General features: G+C 45.0%; 1 protein-coding gene across 2 annotated transcripts in view; it reads left to right on the plus strand.

The window, feature by feature from the left end:
- frmd4a (FERM domain containing 4A) overlaps positions 1-27582 on the plus strand; it is a 66187-nt gene that overhangs the window by 21012 nt on the left and 17593 nt on the right. The window contains exons 2-11 of one of the 2 annotated variants that reach the window (XM_078283327.1): positions 5843-5908; positions 11596-11690; positions 13310-13402; positions 16720-16804; positions 19766-19822; positions 20742-20764; positions 23478-23561; positions 23702-23767; positions 23900-23957; positions 24178-24264. In XM_078283327.1, coding sequence (XP_078139453.1) covers positions 5843-5908; positions 11596-11690; positions 13310-13402; positions 16720-16804; positions 19766-19822; positions 20742-20764; positions 23478-23561; positions 23702-23767; positions 23900-23957; positions 24178-24264 — 714 coding nt within the window. Of the gene's footprint in view, positions 1-5842; positions 5909-11595; positions 11691-13309; positions 13403-16719; positions 16805-19765; positions 19823-20741; positions 20765-23477; positions 23562-23701; positions 23768-23899; positions 23958-24177; positions 24265-27582 lie in introns of those variants that run through there. The other variant, XM_078283326.1, reaches the window with a different exon arrangement.

Genomic DNA, 27582 nt, shown 5'->3' on the forward strand with positions numbered 1-27582 from the left:
ACAGAGGGTGAGAGCATGAAGTGTGTGTCAGTCTCCACTGCCTACCGCAGCGCAGCGGAGTCGGGGTTAAAGAGATTCTCCATCTTGCTTCAATTAACCATTCAACGCTGTTTATATCACATTCCACCAATATAGGTTACCTCTTCCAGCGCAAACCATTCGACCCCGTCCCCCTGCCCGACCCTAAAACTTGACTCTTAATACCCTGCGCCTGTTAAACCCGCCTCGCCCCTCCAGATCTTTCCCTTTAGACCCCATACCCATAGAAATACACTAGATCAGCACCTCATTACGACCACACCTCTGCCCAGAATAGAAGCCCACTGGCTCCATAACAAGGCGTTGCAAGGCCCCAGATATGTCACACCTAGATGTGTTTCTCACCTTGTTCTTCTTGGCAACAAACCTTTTAGGTCACGGTGAGGTTACCATGTACGGGGGAATGTAAGGAGCATACGCATTGGTCACTATAGCGCACTAAATCACAGCTCTTGGTTATTGCTCCTTCCTGCCTGGTTTCCTTCCTTCCTTTCCCTCTCTGTTTCTTTCTCTGAATCAAACTCCCTCTCCTTTTCATTCAGCTTCTCGGGAGCCAGGACACTCACATCCATTCCAAACAATTTCTCATATACTCTCATACTTCAAGTGTTCAAGATCTTCCTCCTGCTTTTTTGGCTTTCTTCTACTGTCTCCTTCAGTTTCTCTTGCACCCCCTTCCCCCACTCCCTGCCCTGCCCCCCCCCCCCCCCCCCCCCCCCCCCCCCCTCTCTCTCTCTCTCCCCTGCCCCTGTGTTGGTCAAACAACAGGACCCTTGTGATAGCTCACTGAGGAAGCTACCAATAAAGAGAGATATGCATTTGACCAGAGAGAGAGGGAGCGAGGGAAGGGTATATGTATTAAAGCCAAAAAGAAAGAGTCATCTGGAGATGTTTAAGTTGGACAGGCCCGTTTCCGGTGTCTGGAACAGGCCAAAAATATCCAGAAACAGAAAAATCCACCAGGAGGGAAAGGATACACCTCCTCGCTGCTCATTTGACCTTCTACATTCAGCAAACTAAGCTGAATCTTGGGCTCTCAACGTGCCCTATGGTAGTAACAAAACTTTTCACACCAAACACATTGAAAGTGCATCTCCGTATAGCTTAATGCCTGGGAGGAGGGCTTAACTATGACTATGTATTGCCTATCATTTTTCAAATATGGCGCAATGCATTTGGCACAGACACACTTTAATTTGCGACAGTGGGTCAGTAAAGCCAATTCACATCAGATTAGCCCTGAAGTCATGTTAAGCTTCAGTCATCCTATGGCCAAGAGTCCCTGTGATGTTGACAGATGTACTTAGCGGAAGTTTTATAAACTGGGACATGCATACATACATAGTACATAAATACATGCATATGCCCATGTTGCCTCACGTTTTTCTCATGAGGATTACTTTTACTACAATGCAATAACAGAAAACAGGCTAGCATATGCTTACTGAATCATTCAAAAACATTACTGGCTGTGGGTTAGGGTTAGCCCTGCCTTCACAGCACACATTAAGATCTATTTATGGTAGCCTACCGAAAAGTGGACTGATTTTGTTATGTTAACACCTTGTGGTTTCAACGGCTGCTGCTCCAACTGTGTAATGTGAACACAAGTGCCCAATTTAGGTCATACAAAAAATGAGATTCAGTCTAACGGCTGTAGTGGTCTGAAGCCCAGAAATCATTCAAGCAAGCCAAACCTGAGCAGGGAGATCTGTGTTTAAAAATGCAGACAGGAAGAGACAAGCTCTGGAGAGGGAGAGAGAGAGAGAGAGAGAGAGAGAGAGAGAGAGAGAATCCTAACCAAATATGTGGAGGGTAACCCCCATCTAAACTCAGTGTACACCTTTCATTTGCAGAACAGTTTACCCACCTTTTTAGACTGATGCAAATCAGTTATCACATAGCTCCACAGTATACATCATTGTAAGTAGTATCAAACTGATGACAGTTATAGGGTCTATTAAGGGAAAGGAAAGCCACAAATGAATGCTTTTGTGGTAGTATAACTGATTTCAATTCATATTGGTGGTTGTTGTATTTTGGTGATCACAGCTCATAGTTTATCCACTATTGTTATTTACCAGTACATCCCTGGTCTTGTTGTGCAGCTCCAGATCTGTTTGTAGACTGTTCTGCTGCTCACATGCACGGGGAGCATGCATGCAAACCGATGCAAACACACATACACACAGAGAAAGAGAGAGAGAGAGAGAGAGAGAGAGAGAGAGAGAGAGAGAGAGAGAGAGAGAGAGGACGTCTGCAGTTTCTCATGGCTGTGAGCTGCTGCAGAATATTTCCCCTCTCTTCTCCCTCTCCCCGCCCCCACACCTCGCCTCCATTATTCCCGTGTTTTCGAAGCAACTCTGATGACAGCGAAGAAACATAGCTGGCAAGTAAATGCAGCCTGGATAAATTCAACTGTGCGTCCGTTTCTTCCTGCCGTCCCCCTCGGTTGTTGACCGTTGGTACGGTCTCCTATCTGCACGTCCACACCGTTTGTGCACGGCGCCGGTATTACGGTAGAGAAAGGGGGGGTGGTCGACCGGGACTAGCCCCGTGAGAAGCTCTCTGCTTTCGGAAGGAGGGATGAGGGAAGCCAGCCTTGGAAAACGGTCCAGGGTCGCCGTTAATCAGCGCTGAGTTATTCCCAGCTTTCATAACGAGGATATGAGATATCACGGCTCCGTAGCATTGAGAAGATACAGGGAATATAGTGAGCTACGTCGCTTCTAACTATCTAACGGTCACTAACATGGATGCTGATGTGCCTCCTCCCCTAGGCCGGCCGGGAAAAGGGGGATTTTGTGATGATTTTCTGGCAGTAACACGTCTCGTTTCTTTCTGGGATTAATAATTCGTGTTTTTTTCCCCCTCCCCTGGAACCGGTTTTTGTGTGGGAGCCTCACAGGGAGCATTTGTTTGCAAGGTAATGTTAACGGTCGTCGCCAGCACCAAGCATCACTGGTAAACGGTCTGTTATCTGTGTGTCTGTTTATTTTTGGTGGCAGTTCCAGCAAGATAAATAAGGAAACGTGTTGAACTTGGTTGCTTTATACTATAGGGTAGCGTTTCATTTTTAATTTTTCTCCCATGCCTTTGTGTCTCACCGTTTCTTACCACTGAGTCAGGCCTTTGAGGATATAGGTTAGCCAATTCAAACCTGACTAGTAATGGGTCAGAAATGTCGGTTGGTTAGCTAGGTTACATATGAATCACTCACTACGGTAACATGATGTAACGTTAGTACCACATGCATATTTTTAGCCTATGCTTTTCTCAGTGGAATTCTTCAGGAATCAGATCATGTTTAATATGAAGTTGTAATACCATCATTCATGTGCAGTAATAGCCTCCAAGCATTTTAAACAATATTGCAATGTCAAGTTGCAAAGTTACTAACATAGTTACATAAAATGTCAGTGTCAACTTGTACTGCTAGGGTCAAGACCAATATCTGAGTATGGCTTTTGACAATAATGCTGGTGCTGATGAGTGTGGTCAGTGATTTTGTCATTGTAAACAGGCTCATATATTCCATCTTAGACATGTAGTCTAAGATGTCTCATGATGCAGGAACATTACATTATTAAGGTGAACTGTTTCACATTATATTAAGTATTTTTTTCAGTACCATTTAATGACAACATGCCATTCATAGAAACTTTATTACATTTGGCTTTATGGTGGATAGAAAAGCCAGTAGCATGTGACCAATTCCACCAATTTAAGACTAATAAGAACCTGTCTTGGCCAGATTGGGCTTCCTAAATGTAGCCTCCAGGCAGTGATTTGTTACCTTGACGTTAAGGTTTGTGCTATTCCCAGGTGCCCTAAGCAGAGAGCAAGCAAGAGAGAGAGTGAGAGAATGCACTGTCTGCATTGCAGTTTTTACGATTCAGCAGATAAGAGACTTGTGTAAGATGTCTGGTCAGTACAGTCTAGCCCACTCTTCCAAAATCTGTCCAGCCTCAGGGACAACAGCAAGGTTAGTTTAGGCACCGACTTTTGATACACTTGACATCTGAGTGTTATGAATCTGAATGTTATGTTGGATTACCAATATCCAGTGTCAGTACACCCAGAGCTGAATAATGTGCACACCACTGACTTACTACTCGGTAGTAATAGTAGTAACACTATCACATATAAACATGAAAGTCTTGGAAAGGTATAACGTCACCCCAAGACAGGCGGGTGGGAGAGGAAAACTAGAGGCAACACTGGAAAACTCAAGGGTGTGTGTGTCAGTGTGTGCACAGGTGCACCCAATCTAAACCCTCAAACCACAGGAGATCAATGGTGAGTGGGAGGGTAAACTGAACCCTTCAAAGTGGCTAGCAGCCTACACACACACACACACACACACACACACACACCAGTAGTCATTCAGCGGGGTTCACACAGGGATGAGTGTTGAGACAGCACTCTGCCTCGCCCCTCCCTCTCTGTCTCTGGTGTTTTCAGCACATTGCTAAACTCTCACCTCCAACCTGCCACCCCACTGCAAGCAGGGCTTAGTTGTGAGCAAGTAGGTGTATATTATCATGGTGTTGTGGACACTGGACACACCCTTACCAAATTGCAAGAGCCTGAGGTGACCAATATGCTCCTCATGGGCAAGACTGTTGCAAACAGGTTACGCCTGTGTTTATGTGTACGGCATCTGGGTTGCAGAGGGATACAGCTTTCATACAGTGCCCAACAATGAGGAGGTCTCTCCCCTCTCCTCCCTTCTCCTCCCTCTTCCATCATGTCTACCCCCCCTTCCCTCTGTTTCCCCCCTCTCCCCCTTCCCACCCAGCTCCCAGATGTGAGGGAAGTGTGGGAGGAGCAAGTGGGTGTTTGTGTTCCTCAGGGTCCCCGCTTCCTGTTAAAGAGCAGAGAAACTCCACATGTGTTGAGAGCATCCGTACACACATATACACACACACACACACATACACACACGTATACACACACTAACATGCTGAAGACTCTGGGACCGCTTTTACTTCTGTGTTGAAAGGTCTGAGGTATTTCCCCAGTGATGTTTTAAAACCTCAGTCATGTATTTGAGTGAATTTCATTGTTCAGTAGCAAACTTTTAGACAGGACTGGAGAAATGGCTTGGCTTTGTCTGTCATGTGGAATGTTTGGTCGAGCGCGTGCTTGTATGTGTGTGTGTGTGTGTGTGTGTGTGTGCGTGCATGTATTTCCCACAGTTCACTGTTTTCATTGTTGCACCTGCTTCAGTGTTTACGCCTGAACTTGGCAGGCGGATATTGTCAGTTCTTGGCCATTCTGTTCTGCAAACACTGTAACAACAACACAGAGACACAAACACACATGCAAGCGGACATTGTAGGCAGGAGGAGGCTTCACTCATTGTGATGACTGTAGTCCGCTGATGGTTAATGGATTTCCTGCTCAAGGAGGAATTCCAGATATGTCCGTGAGGAAAAGAGGAGCGCAGGAAACAGCCTCTATTGGCCCATTGTGTCTAGTTAGCTCAGCTAACCTTGTTAAGACTGAGGGGGGATTCACTCTGATACCATGCACACACACACACACACACAAACACACCCCGTGGCTTGTCGTACAGCACATGCCTCACACACTGGTAGATGGGTTGATTCATGCTGCAAAGATGCTCTTTTCTCACTGCAATTGCACCACAATATATGTGCTATTTTAAAATGGAGTGATTTTGTTATCGTGATTGGCATCAATGGAGACTTATACAAAAGTCTGAATTTCACCCTGTACCAATCAGTAAACAAGCATATAAACAAGCATCTCTTTTCCTTTTCTCTCTCTTTCTCAGATGACGGAGGGGAGGCGATGTCAGGTCCATCTCCTGGACGACAGGAAGCTGGAGCTCCTTGTACAGGTGAGTCTCTCCCTCTCTCTCTGTCTCTCTCTTTCTCTCTCTCTCTCTCTCTCTCTCTGTCTCTGTCTTACTTTCTGTATCTCTGCAGACTCGTTCCTTAGAGCGAGGGAGTGAAGTGATGCCTTTTGTCCTAAGGGGCTCAATTACTGCTGACCAAGGGAAAGTGGTGACATTGCTGCTTCTTGACTCTCACCTGATCTCTGGTTACACAAACACACACACACAAACACACATACACACACACATACACACAAGACGCTACCCACATCTGCTCTCCCAGGAGAAGCTATGCATCCAGACACACAGTTCAGTCCTAATGATGTCCTAAATCGAAACCCTTACTCCCCCCATTCCTCTAAACTCATCCATGACTGCTCATTCTTCATCTTTCACCCCTCCTCCTCCCAGACTGTCTCTGTAATGAGGCCCAGACAAACATCCCCCCATCTATCTATCTATCTATCTATCTATCTATCTATCTATCTATCTATCTATCGTCTATCTATCTATCTATCTATCTATCTATCTATCTGTCTGTCTGTCTATCTATCTATCTATCTATCTATCTATCTATCTATCTATCTATCTATATCTATCTATCTATCCCCCCTATCCTCCCATCCTCCTCTCTCTAACTACTGACGCTTCATCTTATCCTCCAACTGTCTTGGCAAAAACAAAGCAGCATGCCTGCCCCCCTCCCCCTGCTTTCATCCCTCCATCCGCTTGGATGGCTGTTTGATCACACCCCATGCCTCTGCCAGCCGTTATCCTCTCTCTGCACTAAGTCCAGGGTTTCAGCTGGTCATGCCAATTTTGGAATATCATGGATTTTTTTTAGATATGACAGGATAAGTCATGGAACTTGATGAATTCTCTGGGGAAGTCAGGCAAATTTACACTTTACAGGACTATACCAGGATGTATTTTACAACTTGTTTCACATGTTCACTGCATTAGATGGTGGTTTTCATCTATTAATACATTGCATGGCCACTTCTCCACAGCAAACCCCACTGTAGTGGAAACCAGGCTGTTTACCCATTTAGAACTATTCTGAGCCGAAAAACAATATTAACAGACCGGGAAGGAATAAAACATTTCGGCTATAAAAGTGCTCCGATTTAGTTATGGCAAGTCATGGAAAAGTCATGGGATTTTACATCAGGGCGGCGGTGTCTTTCCCCTCGCTCACTCACTCACTCGCTCGCTCGCTCGCTCACTCACTCACTCACTCAGTCTACTTCTCTCTATCCTGGAGCCATGCTTTTGCTCTCTCTCTCTCTCTCTCCCTCTCTCTTAGGGCTCCGTTTCACCTTCCTCTTAATTGATTGTAGATGACATTCACTTTTGCCATCCCTCTGTCCCTCTTATGGTTTGGCCACATGGACTGGAGCATTTTTTTGTTAGAAGCCCCTTCCCCTCCTCCTGACCTCCCTCACCTCCCCTTGGGTCTAACCATTATCTCATTCCACTGGAAAGAGAGAATGAAAGACAGGGAAAGAAAAAGCAGGTAATTGCTCTGGAAGGAGAGAAGAAGAGCAAGCGGAGAATAGGATGATTGGAGCAGAACCTCTGGAGCTGGAGAGGGAAAGAGAAAAGAGAGATGAGAGCAGGGGATAGCCCTGGATGGAGAGAAGGGAGATGAGACTAAAGGGATGGGAATGGAAAGAAAGAGAAAATGGAAGGGAGAGCCGAGGATAGGTCTGCAGACTTTCTGATTTGATTACTCTGCCAGAACTGATCCTCTCTCTCAAATTGGCACTTCTTTCTGCTCCTCTCATTCGCTCTCTCTCCCTCTCCCTCTCTCTCTCTCTCTCTATATCCTCCACTCTCAATCTTTCCTTTTCTCGCTCTGCTCCCTTACACTTTCTCTCTGGCCTCACCCGCCTTTCCCTGACTCTGTCTCCCTCTAAACCTCAGAGAACAATCACATCAGCTCTTCATCTCCTCATCCGTCCATCCATCCATCCATCCATCCATCCATCCTCTCTTCCCCTCATCCCTTCATCCTCTTTGCCAGGGAGATGAGACAGGCAGGAGGAAGTGAAGGAGATAAGCAAGGAGAGATTTGAGGAAAGTAGATGGAGGGAAGAAGATAGGTGTTACGAGAAGAGGAGCGTTCATCCTGGTGTATTGAATCCAGGTCAACTCGTATTTAGCATAGAAGTTCCAGTTCTGCCTTTGAGCCTACCCCAGTATTAGTTCAGTTGTAGCGAGACTGTCTCTTTTATCTGCCGCACATGATATACACTGTTTCGGCTAATGCTGTTTTTACAGTGTGGCAATGGCTGTTGTATGTCAGTTTATGGCTTATGAAATGGTGGGATGAGAGAATTAGCGAGGGAGAGCACATGAACGTAAGGCAGGAAGAGAGGATGTTATTAACAGACCTTTGTCATATAAATCAGGATACTGCTCTCTCTCTCTCTCTTTCTCTCTCTCTCTGTCCACCCTTCTCTCCACTGAGCGGATGTTCAGTAGGCCATTGAGTCGTTAGTGGGACCACAGAGAATTACAATGTTATTCTGAGTTTTCCTGTGCGCCTAGGAGCAGACCAGGGCTCCCCACATTTGCAAAGAAGGAATTCTTGAGGGGATGGCCATACAGGGACTCAGAAATAGCGCAACTAGTAGTATATTTTCAGTCAAATATCAAGACATCGCACCAGTACCGCACATTCTATCTCAGCGGGGCTATTTCATGTCTTGAATGATAATTTAGCAGCATTGTGGTCAAGTCTATCCTATGAAAGTCTGTCCTCATGAAAGTTCCTCCAACCACGCCAGGCAGACCAGCCAGCCAACTTCTGAACGGTTGGATCTCTTTTCTGTCATTGACTTGTAATGCTGGCCCACACACCGTTCGATCCCACAAGTGTCGTTCATCCTCTTCCTCTTCCTTATCCCCTTCCTCCCACCTTTGATCGTGTGTCCTCTGCGGTTTGTTTATGGAGCAATGCCTCATTGGTAGAGATGTATGTGCCAGGAGGAGGACACACCTATTGGCCAGGTTGTAAAGAGAACCACCTAATACACCACTTGGTAAAAATACATATAAATCATATACTCTCCCTCCCTCTCACTCAAGAAACAGTGACTGGAGTACTGAGGTCAAGTCGTGTAACAATGTTACTCTTCCATATTGTTTTCCAATGTGCTGTAGTTTGTATTGGGGACAGTTCAGATTTTTAAGAAGCCTAGAGGCCTTTCATGAAGTGGGGATGCTATCAGTCTTTATACAAAGCAAGAAGCTGTTTTTAATAAACAATGCTAATTTAGGTCATTGAGGCTCAAAGGACTCCCACTTCATGATAAATCATTTTGGCTTCCTATAAACCTGAACAATCCCTGGAGGCGCCAAGAGCCGGGCTAGCTGTTTACAGAGATTGGGGCACGACTTCCTGCCAGACACCCGTGTGAGTTATTGTTGTGAGTTTGTCATTTAGTTTCTGTGGGTATGCATTAGTGTGTCTCCTCCTCACTTGCACCTCCCTGTAATTCTTACCCTGTTTAATTACCTGTGCTGCTGAGGAGGCACAGGCTAAATGTCTGTTAGCACTAATGCTGTCTAGGCTAGCAGAGAGCTGTCCTGTCTGATAGATGGCTCCACTGCATGTGTGTGTGTGTGTGTGTGTGTGTGTCTGCATTTGTCTGTATGTGTGCAGAGTGTATATCTCTATGTGTGTGTGTGTGTGTGTGTGTGTGTCAGTGCACCATATCATTTATTACCTGTCACTCACTGCCCATATCACTCGGCATCGGTATCCTCCTAAACATTATTACACATCCGTTAGGTGTCTGCCGTTTCACAAATATACTCTAGTGTGAGTATATGTATGTGTGTGTGTGTGTGTGTCTGTGTGTCTGTGTGTGTGTCTGTGTGTGTCTGTGTGTGTGTCTGTGTGTAAAGTGTGAGTAGGTATTTGAAGAAGGAACCAAACTCAATTATCCTATCTAATGCAGTCCATGTGATTGTTATAGTCTGCTTGGTATTCATAGCCACGTTGAGGCAAGCAACTCAGTAGGACCCTGCAGGATCTGTTGTTTTTTGTTCGCCTGCATCATGCACTTTTCATTTTGGTGTTATGTATTTTAGTTAATAAATTGGATTGTTTTTACAAGTTCTGCTCAGTCCCTGAGTATTTTCAATTATGTAACAGTCCTATCCCTCCCATTGGATACTGCGTCTGTCTGCCTGTCTCTGTCCCCTGCTCAGTGTTAGTTAAGCTGCGGTGGCATGGATGTTGTTTAATTGACATTGTTTAATTCATTGTTGCCAGGGCGGTCGTCTGCTGTGTGGTAATGAGAGACCACCAGGGTTTGTGTCTCAAACTGAACCAAAACACCCATTATTGCTATTACAGAGAGGGGAGGGGAGGGGCCAGAGACTGTAAGACAGGAGGAGAGAGAGACAGGGACACACACAGACAGACAGGAACAGAATAGAACAGACAGATACATGCATGTATTCAGAATCAGCCAGTATATATTCATAGATATCAGCCAGTTACTGTGTTGTGATCAAGTATTTATCATCTGGCATGTAAAGTGAGAACGTCAATCACCATCCATCCATACATTAGCTCCTTCTCACTCTCTCTATCGCTTCAATTCTCTCCAGAGCCTTTTTGTGTAGCAGGATCACTGTGTGTAGGCGTAGCTCTCATATGGGATCTAGGTCAGTGGAGATGTGTGTGTGTATGTGCTTGTGTGTATGTGTGTGTCAGTGTGTGTGTGTGAGTGTGTGTGCGTCTGCATGACATCACTACCTTCTCTTTAAATAGCTCCCAGTAGCTTCTGTCACTGAAGCTGTAGCTGTGCATTGAGCTGATAGTACGGGACCTCAGGGGGAGATTCTTCTGCACGTCCACACCATGACATTATAGCTGTTTGTGTGTGTGTGTGTGTGTGTGTGTGTGTCTTACATGTTATTGTGAGTGGGTCGCATTCATGTTGTGTGTGGATGCATGGTGCCAACTGAATTTGGAAATGCATGTGTGCACTTTTGTATGTGTTTGTGTGTGTGTGTGTGTGTGTGTGTGTGTAGGCAGAGAGGCACACCCATGGTTAACCTCAGGGTGGGGCGTGCTGTTACTCAGAATGTAACAAACCAGCAGCATATGGCAACAGTCCCCGGCCTCTGCTTGGCTTTAAGATGCTCTGCATGCTCTGAGCGTTGTGATAAATGGAGGTTGTCATTGCAATGTAGCTTGGAAACACAGTATTAACTAGCTAGCGAGCTCTTGTGCTAGCTGCAGCCCTCTCCCTGCAGCACAGTGGTTCAGCCCAGAGCCATGACTCTGCAGTAGAGGTGTGGGTCAGAGAGGCGGAAAGGAGAGAGGGAGGGAGGGGAAGGGCAGGGTACCTGCACTGTCAGCAACATCCACGCACTCCATCCATCTCTCTTGCGCTCTCTCTTGCTCTCTCTCTCTCTCTCCACTCATTTATTCCCTCCTCTCTTGCTCTTTCTCTCTTTTCCCCCCAGTGTCTGTCAAAATGCTTAGTCACTGCAGTAAATCAATAGCTGATAGAATACATTAACACACAGCTCGACAACATGTACTTGTTCCAATTATACTATAGTTTGCACAAACCACTACACTCACACACAAAGCAAGCTTTAACTGATGAATACAGAGCCCCTTCATTCCAACCATAATACTCTATATTTCTTTCTCCATGCAGCCCAAGCTGATGGCTAAGGACTTGCTGGACCTGGTGGCCTCTCACTTCAACCTCAAGGAGAAGGAGTACTTTGGAATCTCCTACACAGATGAAACGTAAGTCATGCTTCAATAGTAATGTCCCAGAAAACTGAAGGTGTAAAGTACCTTTCAGTAGCCCAGTGTCGTGTTTGAATGGCCTGATCAGCTCATCTTTACTCTATCTACTATCTTAGTTGGATTGGGTATGTTAGTGCTGCACCATAGCTCTGTAGCTGTTTTCACACTATTAGCAATCACATACCCGCATCACTGTACAGTTTGAGCTAAGCGATAGCTTGGTTTTGCACCAAAGGTATTACATCAATGATAGGTGATGTCACCCGAAAAGTTCAGGTGCAGCCAGATTTGCCAATAGACAAGGAAAAAAGGTGACCAGAGTTAACATTGCTTGTCCAGTCATGGACAATCAGTGAACTTCCATTGAATGGTTACTTGTAGGGATGTAACGAAAGTTTTTGAAACAAAATTTTGCGAAATTTTCCACAATTAAAAACTTAAGTTGGTGGTAGGCCTATATTGTTAAATGTTGCATTTGAGTCTTAAATATGGTTTTAGAGGTCTTAAAACTGTAGCTGTTTCTCTTTGCACTACTTTTCTAGTGAGAAATTTCCCTGGTTGTGCATATAGACTCACTTTTACTTATTTGGGGATGAAATCAGTCTTAAATTTTATTTGACCTGTAGTCACCTGTTTATGGATTTCACTTTTGTTTTTGTTTGTCATAATTGTCTTCATTTAGATTTTGAACCCAGTAAGGTGCATCAAACTGAACCATTAGCCGTCTATCGTTACATCCCTAGTTACTCAGGGTTTGAAGTCATGGTGAGGGCGAGTCTTGTGCTGGACTACCAATAGAGCATGCATGACTCCGTGTTTGCCAGAATGTCAGCTATGAGACATGCGCTTGAAATGCAAAATTGGCATTCAAATGAATTTTGTTGTGTTAGGCTAGGTGACCTGGAAAGACAGCAGCACAGGAACATAATAGTCTAGCCCTAGTCATGCAAACACTGTGAATGATTTACATACAGACAAACAGCACCATGGCCTTTGTGTCTCTCTGTTTTTTTGTTTTATCTGATGCACCCTCTGATGTCTAGCTAGGCTTGCTACTGCTGTATGGCATTTAAATACGGAGAGATACTGTAGCCAACGTCAGAACAGCAAAGCAATGTCAGCTGTGCAGTCTTAGTCCCTCTGGGCTAATTCTGTGATGTGTAGATTTGTTGTGTGTGTCAGGGGGACGGGAGACGCCTGAACTCTGACCACTCAGTGCCAAAGAGACTGTGTGAGAGGAAAAGACAGAGAGAGAGAGAGAGAGAGAGAGAGAGAGAGAGATGTTGCTCAGGAGACCATGCAGGGTTACCAGGGTGACAAGCTGCCTCTGCAGTTTTCCTCCCTGTTGGAGAGAGAGAGAGAGAAAAGAGAGGGGAGGGGTAGAGGAGGGGGAAACGAGAGAAGAGTAGGGAAGAAAGGGTAAAAGGGAAAGAAAGGGAAAAGGAGGAGACATAAGGAGAAAGAAAAGAGAGTAGAGAAAGAGGTGTTCCTTCAGTGTCTTAAGGTGGTCACTAGTAATGCTCAAGTTCCCTGCTGGTTCAGTGGTATTCTGAGTCCAAGCTCAAACATTCCTGAGTATGCTCAGTGTTGATTGGTTGTTTGTTTTGTCTCATCAGGGGCCATTTTAGTTGGCTGCAGTTGGACCGGAGGGTACTAGAACATGAGTTCCCCAAGAAGTCTGGGCCCATAGTCCTCTACTTCTGTGTCAGGTGAGTCTTTCTTCATGATCATCAACCTCAGCGCCTCATTGACACATACCCTGGTCTCTGATTGAACATGGTGTGTGTGTGTACGTGTGTATGTGTGTGTGGGTGTGGGTTTGGGTGTGTGTCTACATGCGTGTTCGTGTGCGCACATGCATTCGTGTGGTAATGGGAACAGATTAACGAGGTCAGTTATGACAGGCACCTATGAAATTGCTTTGACCCCAGTGTTTAACTCCCGCCACGGGGCCTCTCAGCCAATCATGAGCCTCTTAGAGCTCATCAGTATGCGCTGCATGCAAATCCTATCAAACAGCTTCACCATGACTACAAAGTGCTGTACTCCAAACGAGACGGCAGAGCGCTTTCCCACCAGGAGCGGAGCCTTGAGAGTTCTTGTGTTCTATCAAAACATACATTTCTCTGTAAAAGCTAATTGGTAAAAAAAAAAAAACTTTTATGCTTTTATTAGACTCCATTTGCAAAGGGTTCTCTTGTCAATGTAATGCCAAGCAGATCAGAAAATAAACCCTATACCCTACATGTTTGTGTGTCAGTCGCAAGCTAACATTTCTTGTACACTTTCTCTCTGTATACTTCAACACCACTGAACCTATGATGAGGCACATGCCCTTGCAGTGTGTTCTTATTGCTGTCACTGTATTGGAGGCTTTTCCTCTGTAAAAAGCCCTTTCTGCTACGACCTGCTGTGGTCGTCGTAAATAACCCCCCACCCCACTCTCTCAGCCCTTTGTACTGCTGGCACAATGGCCCCACTCTTATATTAAACAGGTCCCAACTCCTGACTCACACACAGGCACCGCATTGTGTCTATATGTGACAGAAAGAGAGAATGTGTATGTGTGTCTGTCTGTGTGTGTGTCTGTGTGTGCGTGTGTATGTGTTTTATCTTCACTTTAGGCTACTGAAAAGGAGAGAAAAGGCACATGATCTGAGGAGAGCTTTTTGACCTTTCTTAGCCTTAAATGAAAATGCACACCCCACCCAACCCACACTCCACCCCAAACACTCACACACACACACACAGTCAGAAAGGAAACGGCAGTGCTTTTTTTGGGTCCACTGGTGTTCTCTGTCCTTAACATATTTCTCTGATGTCACGTACACCCCAGGGACTGGACCTTGGTTAGCAACGTACATAGTAACGTGACGCACATCAGCTCAGCTCAACAATGTCATGAATAGTCGTTTGCACGCTGACATTTGTGATAAGGGTCAAGTAATGACACAATGAGGCGACTACATGACAAAATTACATTTCCAGCACACAGACCTATTGTTCTGATTTTGGGGGGCCTGGGCTCACTGTACAATGTGGCAGTGATACTGGAGCAGAAGTTGTGTAGATATGTATAATCTGTTGCTATAGCAGCTGTTTTAGCCCTCGCCAGCATTTCAGTTGAGCCACCTTGATCACCACTGTTGTAAACCAACTTCCATATTACGTTATTATATTTAGTTCAGTTATAGAACCAGAATAAAACAACGGAGCAATAAGTAGTGGAGCTTGTTCTTGTGTGTATGTGTGTGTATGTGTGTGTACATGTGTGCGTGTGTGTGGTGGGGGATGGGGGATGGGGGGCTCTCTGTGTGTATTTACATAGACTAATAGGTGTTTGAGGATTTGGAGGTGCTGCTGTGACCTTGTGAACTTTGACACCATTTTGAGGCTTCACTCCCCCTTCTCTTCTGCAGTTCAGAACAATCTCCAACCTCAATCACTCCAAATGTCACGCTCTCTCGCTCTCTGGCTCTCTCTCTCTCTCTCTTTCTCTCTCTCTGTCCCTCTCCCTCTCCGTCTTAGACACACACACACACATACAGATTCTAGACTATGATAGAACTACAATCAGTCCAAATGTCAGACCTGAATCCATTATCAATCCGAGCTTCCTAGTTTCATTAGCCCAATACGGGGTGTGTATGTGTGGGAGTGTGTGTGTGTTTGCGTCTGTGTGCAAGTGCATGCACGTCCTACATTTGCATGCAATTGTGCATGCAAATATTTGTGTACATTTGTGTGATGTTTGTCTGCCTAATAGAAGTTGTGCTGATGCCCCACTCCTGCTGATTCAGTCAGTGGGTTTTTTCATGTATGTTTGGTGCTGTGCTGGCTGTGTGTGTGTTTGTGGGTCTCATCAAGAGTGTGGCTTTAATTAAATGTTCTCATTGAATATTGACAAGGCTCCTCTCATTCTCTCTAGCAGCTCAATGGGTAACGAGATTTAAGCCCTGCAATATTGATCCCACTACAATCCCCCTCACTCTATACCTCCTCGACAGACACACACACACACACACACACACAAATCGACGCATATGATATTCACACACACACGCACATAGGAACACATGCTCACATGCTCTCATGCTTTCAATTGTTGAGAATATCAGATCACAAAATGAAAGCGTTTCATCTCTAAGTGTGTGCATGTTTGTGTGTGTATGTGTGTGCATGTGTGCGTGCGAGTGTGTGTTATCTAATGTGCAAATGTATGCACATTGGACGGAGGGTTAGAGGGAAAACACTACCTCGAAATGTGTGTCATGTGACACGTGAGAGCATCTTCACTGTATAGCATCTTCTTGATGTCCGTTTCCACCAGAGAGCAGCTGACAATGAGGAGGTTCCTAGCATACTATCGTAGCTCCCCTCTGGCTCTGCATGCATTCATAAGCTAAATTTAGACTGCATTATTATGTTAGCTCCCTGCTCACCGCTCAGCCAGAAGTGGGTTACTGTGTTTCTCTCGCCAGTAGCTACCAATGGGAGTGTGTGTGTGCGTGTGTGTGCAATCACTACACACTGCTGATGATGCAGAGAGCCAGACATTGTGTGAAGTGCATCATGTGCACATTTACTCTGTGTACGTGTGTGTCTGTGTGTGTGTGTGTGTGTGTGTGTGTGTGTGTTTACTCAGATTGCAGAATACGCACACACTCACACACTTATGATGGATCATTGCCAGACAGCATGGTGAGAGATGGGGAATTGGTTTGAGAGGAAGTGAAAGGTACGGATGGTAGTGCACAAGGTCAGACTTTGGTACGGTCTGCCCCCCTGTGGTCAGTTTGGTCATTGCACCATTTATCTCTCCTGTCTGCAAGTGACATTACAACAATCTGCCCATCGAACTCATTCTGATTTTTATTATTCATGGATTGTTTCTGAAGCAAATAAAAAATATCCCAGAACACCCTCCAGAGAAGCCTCATCTTCATCAGGGGAGTCGAGGTTAGCTAATGTCCTTGTTGCCTTTGCTGTTGCAGCTGTATTGAAGCTTTTGCGTCTGTGTTTCTAGGTTCTACATAGAGAGTATATCCTACCTGAAGGACAATGCCACCATTGAGCTGTTTTTCCTTAACGCCAAGTCCAGCATCTACAAGGTAAACTCATATTTTCTGGCCCTAATACATATTGCCCATACTGTGGGCTTGTTATAAATGAGGGATGCATTGTTTCTTGTAAAATTCTCTGCAGATGTGGGAGGTGGGGGTAATTTGTCATTTGGGATCTGAAATCCAGGTTTTCTGTTGGAATTGTGTTTGTTTTTTTTGTTTTTTTTTTGGGGGGGGGGGCTATATGTTTTTGTTAGAAATACACCACTTCATCAGACCTGATCAAAAATTTGCCAATTTTGACTTGAATAAAGAGATGCCTCAAGAGACCTGCGTGGACTCTGATCCTCCACACTGATTTGGTGAAGCAAAAAATTTAAGCCATTTGCATCAGCTGTTACCCATCATGTTGTGTGTTGCAGTGCATTCCAACAACTGACGAAAAATGCAACACATTTAGTGCCATCTGTCAGTGTTGGACCACATTTGTTTAGGCTGCACTAATAACAATTAAGATTAGGCAGTTAAATGGGCACTGTCAGCAGGGTTGCCCAGAAAAGATATTCCAAAGGCAAACAAAAGCACATGGAGTGACTTTTGGCAGATATGTTTTGGCTCAAAATATCCCACTCAGAGAATGCTTTCTTCTTTGTGACTTTTACCCAGGCAAAATTTGCTGAGCATGCATGCACAGTAACACACTGCGTCACATTCATTTGGTTGCAGCATTCAGGAGCTGCTCAGTATCACCAGTCCTCTTGCTCAAGGGCACTTCTGTGTTGTTTTAGAGGGAGGGGAGAGTGTCTCACTCAGTTCCCTGCCTCACATTTTACCAGCTCAGATTAGACTTGCCAGCCCTCCAGTCACTAGCTCACCATTAGACTGCCCACAATCCCTATGCATACATACAGTATGATGAGTAGGTGACACCATTCCGCGCAGTGGTTTGTCATGGCCAGAAGGGGGCATGCATGGCCTGATGGAGAATACGTCAGTGGAAACCTCTCCCAGTCAAAACCCTGTAGACAGCTGTGATAATGGATCACAGAATCAGTCACAACATCCATTATTCTCTGTGTAATGACAGTGGTGCTTATTTTCATAAGGTCCCGACACAGTAGATTTGTATTTGTAGTAGCTTTGTGCATATACAGACTCCTATCCCTTTCCCTAATAGTGTATCATCCATGAACAGACAGACAGCACCTCACACCCATAGTGTTTGTGGTCTTTTAGCTCTAGTTGTAGTGTTGCCTGTCCTTCTACACTTCTTACTTGAAGAGGAGGGTCGTCTGATGCATATCAGTCTGCACAACAGTACAGGATTATTTTCACATTTACAAATACACATGATCTTTATCCCTTGCGATATTTTGGGGGCAAGCTCTGATGTAGAAACCTGGCTTGAATGATACAGTGAAGGGGGATGGGTGAGAACAGGTCTGTCATTGGCGTTACTAAGTGGGCACCTCCCATCACAGATGTTTTTGTTGAATGAGGCCTACAGCATCTCCAGAAGGCTCAACAGTAAGTACAGGAGGTCACTGCCCCAGAACGACACACAAACACAAATGCACATTGGGGGCGGCAGGGTAGCCTAGTGGTCCTTCAACCAGAGGACCTGGATTCAGCCCCAGTATAGGCCAGCATCTGCCCCGCTGTAGTGTCCATGAGCAAGACACTGAAACCTGAATGGGAGCAGCAGTCACAGAGCTTGTCCCACAACCAGACGGTCTCAGGTTGGATCCCACCAGCAACCATGTGTTCTGTTGAAATGTCCTTAAAGAAGGCACCTAATCCCTACCTGCTCACCCATCGCTGGATAAGAGCTTCAGCTAAATGTGTTTAAATGTAAATGAATCCCATTCTGTAGCTGACCCTGACCTCTGACCTCCCTGTGGAGGGAGACAGCCAAAAAGAGAATTTACCCATGGGAATCAATGAAGTATCACATCACATATATACAGTATATACTGTAGATCTATTTAGCAAACCTACTGTACATGCACAGTAGATACAACAGAAGAGGTCTTTCCCTGTTTACCCTCAGTCAGTTTTTGTTCTCTTTAATGTAGTTGGCAGTCTGTGTTCTGCTTGTGTGCTGTGGGAACACACACACACACATACAAACACACACACACAGGGAGTGTGTGACGATGTGTATCCATGCTGGGTGGTATACCCAGGGTGGGTTTGCTCGGTCTAGTGTTTCACCCTGGCTGTCTGATCTCTCAGCCAATTAAGAGGTGGATTGTATAGGGAACATTCCTTGCATACTTGACCCACTACTCACTGCCCCCTAACCCCCCTCGTTACACACATAGCCACCCACCCACACATGGATACACACACACACACACATATGTACACTCACCAACACTAATCATGCAGGGTCATTTGGTTAAAGAAACATCAAACTCTATACAACCCAAAATCTCTCACACATTTTTACGAACATTGAGACATTAAATCATCCATGCTTGTTCCTCCCTCTCTCTCTCTCTCTGTCTGTCTGTCTCTCTCTCTCTCTCTCTCTCTCTCTCTCTCTCTCTCTCTCCTCCTCCTCCTCCCCTCTCGATCTCCCCCTCCCCTACCCTCTCTCCCTCTGCGTCTTCGCTAGGAATGTCCACATGTCCTCAAATATCTAAGTGAGATAGACAGTGAGACAAAAGATAGAAAGACCTCTAGGAAATGTTTTCTGAGTAACCAGAGCACCCATGCACCCCCAAACCCCCAAACCCCCACCCCTCCCTCTGCTAATCTCTGAGCCCCGTCCACGAGAAGAGGTCATGAAATTAGAGAAGGGGGAGAGGAAAAACGGAGGGGGGGAGAGGCAGGGAGATGAAAGGAATTGCCAAGCTATCTTGGAGGAATGTATGAAGATCAGAGGCACGTCCAAATTCACTCCCACCATAGGGAGAGAATGTGTTTATTTAATTCACTTGGTGACAGCATCAGGGGAACGTGTCATTCATGGCCCTCCCCTCTTTTCTCTCTCTTCTCTTTTAGGAGCTTATTGAAGTGGACAGCGACGTTGTCTTCGAACTGGCCTCCTATATTCTACAAGTAAGATGAAGCGTGTGTGTGTGTGCGTGTGTGTGTGTGTTTTCTCTGGCCTCTCTGCCCCGGCCCTTTGTGTGTCATGACTCTCCATCCTATGCATATAACCATATTAAGCCCACAGACCCAAACACATTAGTCATTGCAGGGCCTTTTTGCTCTGCAGTGAAGCAGTCACAAATCTTCTCCCAAAATGTCTCCACAAGCTGAAAAGTCTTCACAAGGCTTTGATCCTAATTGTCCATGATTAAACTCACATTATCTATGTGATGCATCTATGCAGTCATCAATCTGTCATTAATCGGCAGCGAAACCGGGAGATTTTAAATCCATAAAACCTCAACAGTCTTTGTTGGTAGCCAAACTCTAGTTATGAAATTTTTGGTGCAGTCAGTCAGTACTAATATAACACAGAACAGCAGGGAAACTCTCTTCTAGGTCACATATTGTCCCTACCTCCAGTTCTCTCTTCTCTCTCTCTCTCTCTCTCTCTCTCTCTCTCTCTCTCTCTCTCTCTCTCTCTCTCAGAGTATGTCAGTCCATTAACTGATGCTGCAAGGTCAAGTTACACATAGAGACTGGGCTGAGTGGTTTGTGTGTGTGTGTGTGTGCGTGTGTGTGTGTGTGTGTGTGTGTGTCCATGCAGGTGCAGATGTACAGTATCAGGTATCTGCTCTGTAGGCCTTCAGAGGTTTCGCTCCAGATGGAGGTTTAAAATTTCTCTCTGATTCCAGCACAGCAGGCCTGACCGCACAATCACCTATGCAAACTCACGTGCACACACAGAACACACACACACACACACACACACACACAACGTCTGTGTGTACGTCATTCAGATTTTATGATCAAGGTTCACCCATCCATATACAGTATGTAACCTTTCTTCTCCCTCTATTTTTCTCTTTCCCTTTCTGTTCCGCAGGAGGCTAAAGGTGATTTCACTAGGTAAGCACACTAATTTCCTGTAACAATTGAATGTGATGTAGATGTAAATATAGTTTGTATCTGTCCTTGTGGCTAGTGGGGTTAGGGTACAGGTCAGGGAGTTGATGAAGAGTGATGGTGTCCCCCTTGTTTGATAAAAACATATTTGACACCTCCCCTTTGGTAACTATAGACTTGAGGGAATTTATCTGCTCACCAAACCCCCTTGTTTGGTTTAGAGTGACAGGTAGGGATGTAATGATACATTCAGCTCGTGGTTCGGTTTGATACACGTTCCTAGGTTCACGGTTCAACATTGTCACGGTGTTTTGAGCAAAATCTGAATGAAGACAAATATGACTGAAAAAATCCCTTTTTATTTCTGAGGGAAAACAAATAAAAGTGAAAACCACAAACATTGTGACTACAGGATTATGCCAGTTCAAATAAAATTTAAGACCAATACATCTGTGCAACCAGGAAACTTTCTCACTAGAAAAGTAGCGCAAAGAGAAACAGTTTGGTTTTTAAGACACAAACGCAACATTTAACATAATATACCGGTGACTAGAGATTTTCATTGTGGTGTCATTGTACATGGCATTGTACAGCATGTTCTAGTGTTACCTGTAAGGCAAGACTCTGTTACAATACTTGCAAACAGTCTTTGTCTTTCAGTTTTCGTCCTCAGTTGCAAACCCGAAATGCCGCCACATAGCAGACTTAAAACTTGGCAGAGCGTCCTCAATTTCTGTTTCGTCTGAGTCCATCTTGACGCCTACTTCGTCTAGACAATTGTTCAGCTGGGTCACCCAAAGTGTAATGACCCAAGCTAAAACTTGCTAGCCTTGCCCTCTCCAACAATGTTCCAAGAATGCAAAAGAGAAAAGACCATGTCACTTCTTAGATATTAGACCACAGCTGAAAAAACATTTTTCAACTCCACAATGCATATTGTCAAATTTTGCATATTGCGAGATTTTGTGTCGCAAACATTCGTTCCATCCCTAGTGACAGGGTTAGTGTGGGTTGTGTGTATTTGTTCCTGTCAGACGGGAGGGGCACAGACAGAGGGACAATAGCGCTCGTATCAAGGGTCTATCTGTTTCTCTGCCCCCCTGAGCATTGAGGCACATCACTGGAGCGCTTCATTCCCGGGAACTGTCTTTGTTTCTTTGCTTGTTTTGCATCCCTCCCTCGTCCTCTCCTACCATCCCTGTTCCACTCTTATTCACTCATTTCTTCCTGTGCTGCCGCTCATGAGAAGAGCATGAATCACATGCACTTGTGTGTGTGTGTGAGTGTGTGATGAAAGAGAGTGGGTGTCTACAGTGCATGACTTCCTTCCAGTTAAGGACAGAACTCTCCAATGGTGCATGATAAGATTTCCTAAGACTTCACCAGGCTGGATCATATGATCGAGCTTTGTCTGTGACTGTGTATGTGAGTGCATGTGTGTACCCCGTGTAACTATTTCACTTAGCTATGGAACATTCAGTAAAAGCCAAGTATATATTTCAGGCTACGCCCCACATATGGTCCTTCAGATGTGCGGCTCTGCTTCTGATGTTGATCTCAATGTATGTCATCCCTATGGGGAAGCACAGAGAAGAGACTGTAGCAGCCGTCACCTCTGACCTCATTTCCTCTGCTGAATGGAGTAAATAAACATGGCATCCTGCAGAGGGCTGGAATGTGACACACTCTGGAGACATTTCTCTCACCTCCTCCTCCTGTTTCAAGAATTTGACAATTGTTTCTAAAACATTCTTGAAACTGCATTGGAAACAAGTGGAATTATCTCACCCCACTGGAAGAATTTAAAGACAAATAAGATTGATGAATATGAAATTTAATGGAACTTTACCGCGCACTTTTACCCCTCTGAACACATGCAGTGTTGTGCACATGTGCAAAATGGGATTACATTTACATATATGTGGACTAACCAGTCCAGACACACAACTGCATTCACACATAGCAGAATGGATCCCGGGGTTTTTTGCGGCCGGGCAGGACGGATGGAATCTCTTCCAGGGCTTTAGCTCATCGGCTGTCATGTTCCCAGGGCTTTCCCCAATCCTCTGGGGCCGGGGCGGAGGCTGGAGAGAGGCTGGGGGATTAGACTGGGGTATTAGGACCTCCTGCCACTGGAAGTCTGAAAACTGACTCCGGGGCCAAGTCTCTCTGGCTCTCTGTGTGGTTCCCTGTCTCTGCTTCCCTCGCTTTCTCTGTCTTTTGTCTTTCTGTTTCTCTCTCTTTATCTCTCTCTCTCTCCTCTGCCTTCTGTGTTTTTCTCTCCCTCTATCTCTCTTTCATACTTTCTCCTTTCCTTCCCTTGCTCTCTGTTCCCCACTGTGTCTCTGCAGCTGTTCAGTGCTAGACAACGCCCAGTAGCCAGTTGTGCATCCATCTCATCAGTCTCTGTGAAATCCAGAGCATTCAGGCCGTCAGCATTCATTCCTCTCTCCTGACTAATTGTTCCTCCCCCCCTTGAAATGAGAAGTTAACTTCTCAATTCTTTGGACAGTTCTGGGAAAGTTTCAGCTTTGTTTTAACTTGCCATACTAAATATTTTAGTGTTGTTCCTCTGTCTACATTTCAAGGGTGTTGCTCAGCCAGTTTCAGTGTGGGAGTATTACATTTTGAATGAAATTGTTGTGGCCTGCTACAGAGAATGAAGAGTTTCTTGCGGTTGTAGTTCTCATCATGTCTTGTGGTCTCTCCATCCCAGTAATGATGCAACTAGGTCTGACCTGAAAAAGCTGCCTGCTTTGCCCACCCAGGCCCTGAAGGAGCACCCATCTCTGGCCTACTGGTGAGAGACTAGCCACTCACCCATAAGACCACCACAACATGGCACAAACACTCTCTTGCTGCTCCTCTTCCTATTTTTTCCCCTCTTTAAGTTTTTTTTTCTCGTTTTCTCTTCATTGTGATTTGTCTTCTCTCCTGCAGTGAGGACCGGGTCATAGAACATTACAAGAAGCTCAGCGGGCAGTCCAGAGGCCAAGCTATTGTCAAGTAAGTGTGTGTGTGTGTGTGTGTGTGTGTGTGTGTGTGTTTGTGTGTGTCTGGTAATGTGTGTCCACTGTGACTGTACTCACTGTTGTGTTCTCTATGATCCTGATATCTCTGTCTCTCTGCTCCTTACAGTTATATGAGCATCGTAGAGTCTCTGCCCACATATGGAGTACATTACTATGCTGTAAAGGTACAATTTTACTACTCTGTCTTTCCTCTCGCACACACGCACCGCACACATTTTTGTTCACTTTGGACCTGCAAGCAGGCAGCTTGGGATTTGAAGATATGACGGAGCTTTAAGCTATTTGTTCTGTGCCTTTCTGTCTGTCTCTGTCTCTCTCTCTCTCTTTCTCTCTCTCGCACATGCACACACACTTTTCTGAATGTATTTTTGTTGTGTGTATTAGGACAAGCAGGGGATCCCATGGTGGCTTGGCCTGAGCTATAAAGGCATCTTCCAGTATGATCACCAGGACAAAGTCAAACCCAGGAAGGTGAGACAACGTTCTCTCTCTCAGCACCACAATCTGTCCTCTGTACAGTCTCCGTCTCTATTTGTCCAGCTTCCATGAACTAGGCATGTGCAATGAACCAAAAAACAATTTCAGTTTCACAATTGAAATGTCAATTGTGTTTCCAAATGGCAAAAGGTTTCAATTTTCTCATAAATTTTCAGTTAAATTTGTTTCAGACAGCCTCCTAAACAAAGTATTTTGCTGTCAAGTTCCAAGCAAGAAGAAAATAGCGAGAGAAATACTTGTTTTCATACAAACTGTGCATTTTATGTACTTTCTTTTTCTTTTCTTTTTTTTTAAAAGACATTTTTTATGTATTCAGAAAGTTGGAAAGTAGAGAGGGAGACACAAAAGAGAAAGTACTGGCAGGATTCAATCCTCAACCACTCAAAAGTGGACTTGACAACTCAACTATCTGGGCACACAGATTCTGTTTAAAAAGAAGTGCCAAATATGTTGTGTCCATGTGTATTATGTTTTTTTGCCGGGATTTTGTAGCCTTACAATGAACTGTCGTCTCTACCCCGGTCCTGTCTGTCTGTCACCCATGTACTGCCCTCTTTCCTTGTCTCTCTCTCTGTCTCTGTCTGTCTTCATTGTCACCACTGTCCGTTATTTCCAGTCAGTGAGTCAGAGTATTGTGTTTGGGAAGAGTACTAACAATGCTGTACCAATGCGGCTGTCCGGAGACATTTAGTCTTGGAATGTTTTGCATCCTGTCCTGCTTTTATTTTTGCCTTTCTGTGAATGGCGTCCTCCTCCCGGCCAGCACACCCAGTGTGTTGTCTGGTAAAGCCTTTCTCGTCTCACCTCTGACCCCCAGCCGTGTTTAGGGCCTTGATCTCTGCCGTTCACCCTTGTCTCACAGGGTGTTAATGGAGTTAACAGCATCCCCATATACTGACTCACTGCCAAGACAATCTCACACACACACACTGATACTCTATCGCTCATAAACACACACACAAACATACATACATGCACACACTCACACACACACACACTCACACACAGGAATTGCACTGAACTCTGAACCCGCCATCCTGATGAATACTTCCTGTCTGCCACAGCTTTCCTGTTTGCCACTCCTGTTCCAGTCTGTGTGTGTGTGTGTGTGTGTGTGTGTGTGTTTGTGTGTGTGTGTCCGTTAGCGTGTAGATTAGTACATTCCATGTCTCACCGTTGTGGCCCATTCCCGCCACATTCCCCAGTATTCCAAATCCTCTGGTTGCCTAGGTGTTACATCACCATGGAGACAGGAGGAAAATGCAGTCAAATTTCATCCACTTTACCTCAGATCATACACACAGACACACTAATACCCAACAATACAAGTGTTGTGCTTATCAGCACACCAGAGAACCCATGAAAAGGTCACGTACCATATTGTGTTTCTTTTTATATATATCAGTCAGAGGTAGACACGGTGAAAGGTGGCAATTTATAACCTTTTTGCAGGTACATAACATAAAAAAGGAGGGGGAGAGGGGAAGGGAGGGACGACACAAGTGACTTATCAAGCATTCAGCTTCCATGGTAACTGTCGGTGTGAGTCATTCGTCCATAAAGCTTCAATACTCTCTCTTTCTCTCTCTCTGCCTCTCTCTATCTCTCTCTCTCTCTCTCCCTCACCCACCCACTCACACACACACATACACATGCCTACCCACACACTCACACACACGCGCACACACACACACACACACACATATTGGGAAGCACTGGCCCATGCCACAGAGTAAGACGGGGCCTCCTCACCACAAAAGTGTGATTGTATTCGGAGGAGTTTGACCGAAAAGGGATTTGTGGACTTCATGTCTTGTTAATGCAGCATCACAAGACTGACTTAATCCTGAAGAACACAAAGTTACGGGTTATGTGAAAACGGGGAGCAGGAAAAGAGGACGGTGCTTGTTTTCAAAGCTGTTCAGTGTTTCACAGGAAGAGATATTCAGAGAGGTCACTAGAAGTAGTCCAGATGATGTTAGTCATCGCTTCTGTCAACAAACCAGAGGAAGACCAGTTGACTTGGTGGTTAGTCAGCTGGCCAGCCAGTCCAGTACCAGTAACACCAGTGATTCAGACTGCAATCAGTAGCTTCTAATAGCTCAAGCTCTCAATGTTGTGACTCAAAGATAGAGTAGGCAGAACACTTTCGGCCATTTTCCTTTTTTGCCACAGTAAAAATGGTGTTGTATATTCTCAACACAAACCTTTATCATTCATTAATATGTGATTAAAGTGGAGATATAAAAATACTTTGTCAAAATAGTGAGTGTTGGCTTTTTTGGTCTTCACTTTCACTTATGCTCCAAAATAGGTGTGTGTGTCTGGTGTGTGTGAATATGAGGCAGTTGTGTTTTATTAGTTTAGTCTTTTTACAAGGGGACATCCTGTTGTTAGTAAATGCAGACCATCCACCGCTCTCTGCATGTTTATTTGGGGATGTTTAAATACTTTCCCCCCTCTCCTTACCGCAGGCCACACGCAGACACACACACACACACACAGCCAGGGATTTACAACTGCACACACAGTAAAAATGTCTCGTTAGTGTGTTCTGACTCATTTAGACAGAGATTAAGGGGTTTATGTGTTGACTGACTAACTTACTGACTGACTTTTGGCTAACATGGAAGAGCTTCTGTCAACACTGTGACGGAGCCGCAAGAAGATTCCAATCAGAGACCAAACACAGAAAACAAAGGACGGGTTTTACTTCAGTATCACTACTAAAGATGTGTAATTTCCGATTAGTTTGTTCTTGATTTAATGTCATCTTATCTCCCATGCACATCAATGCATACTGATTCATTTTTCTACAGTGGAACCACAGTGCACACCCATTTACTTTAGCCAGCTGCTCTCTATTTCCTTTATAACAAATAGACACGTGTTGCCCATTGTGGTATTACTGTTTCCATCAATGTCATCCCTGCAAAACACTACCACCAAAACACAAACAACAGGAAGTGGCCAAGGGGTGTATCGGCATCTCTATGACAACCGGTGAATTTGCTGGACACACCAGAGCCCCACCCGTGGGTGAAACAATAGTCCTTCAGACCCCCAGGTCCAGTTCTAGAAAAGAATAAATGCTGGCTTCACTCCAGTTGTACTGTACTATGCTATTTAAACTTTCTATTCTTCCCATAATCCCCAGGGAGTACACTACTCGACGCTACATGGAGGCCTTTAACACTATCAGATCTGACCTTTCTCGTCTGTGTAGTGAATGTGCGCACACGTTAGTATGTGACATGTGGGTCTGTGCATGTGAGCGTACAGTTGTTTATG

The sequence above is a fragment of the Centroberyx gerrardi genome, chromosome 4, assembly GCF_048128805.1.
Source record: "Centroberyx gerrardi isolate f3 chromosome 4, fCenGer3.hap1.cur.20231027, whole genome shotgun sequence".
In the NCBI taxonomy this organism is placed as follows: domain Eukaryota; kingdom Metazoa; phylum Chordata; class Actinopteri; order Beryciformes; family Berycidae; genus Centroberyx; species Centroberyx gerrardi.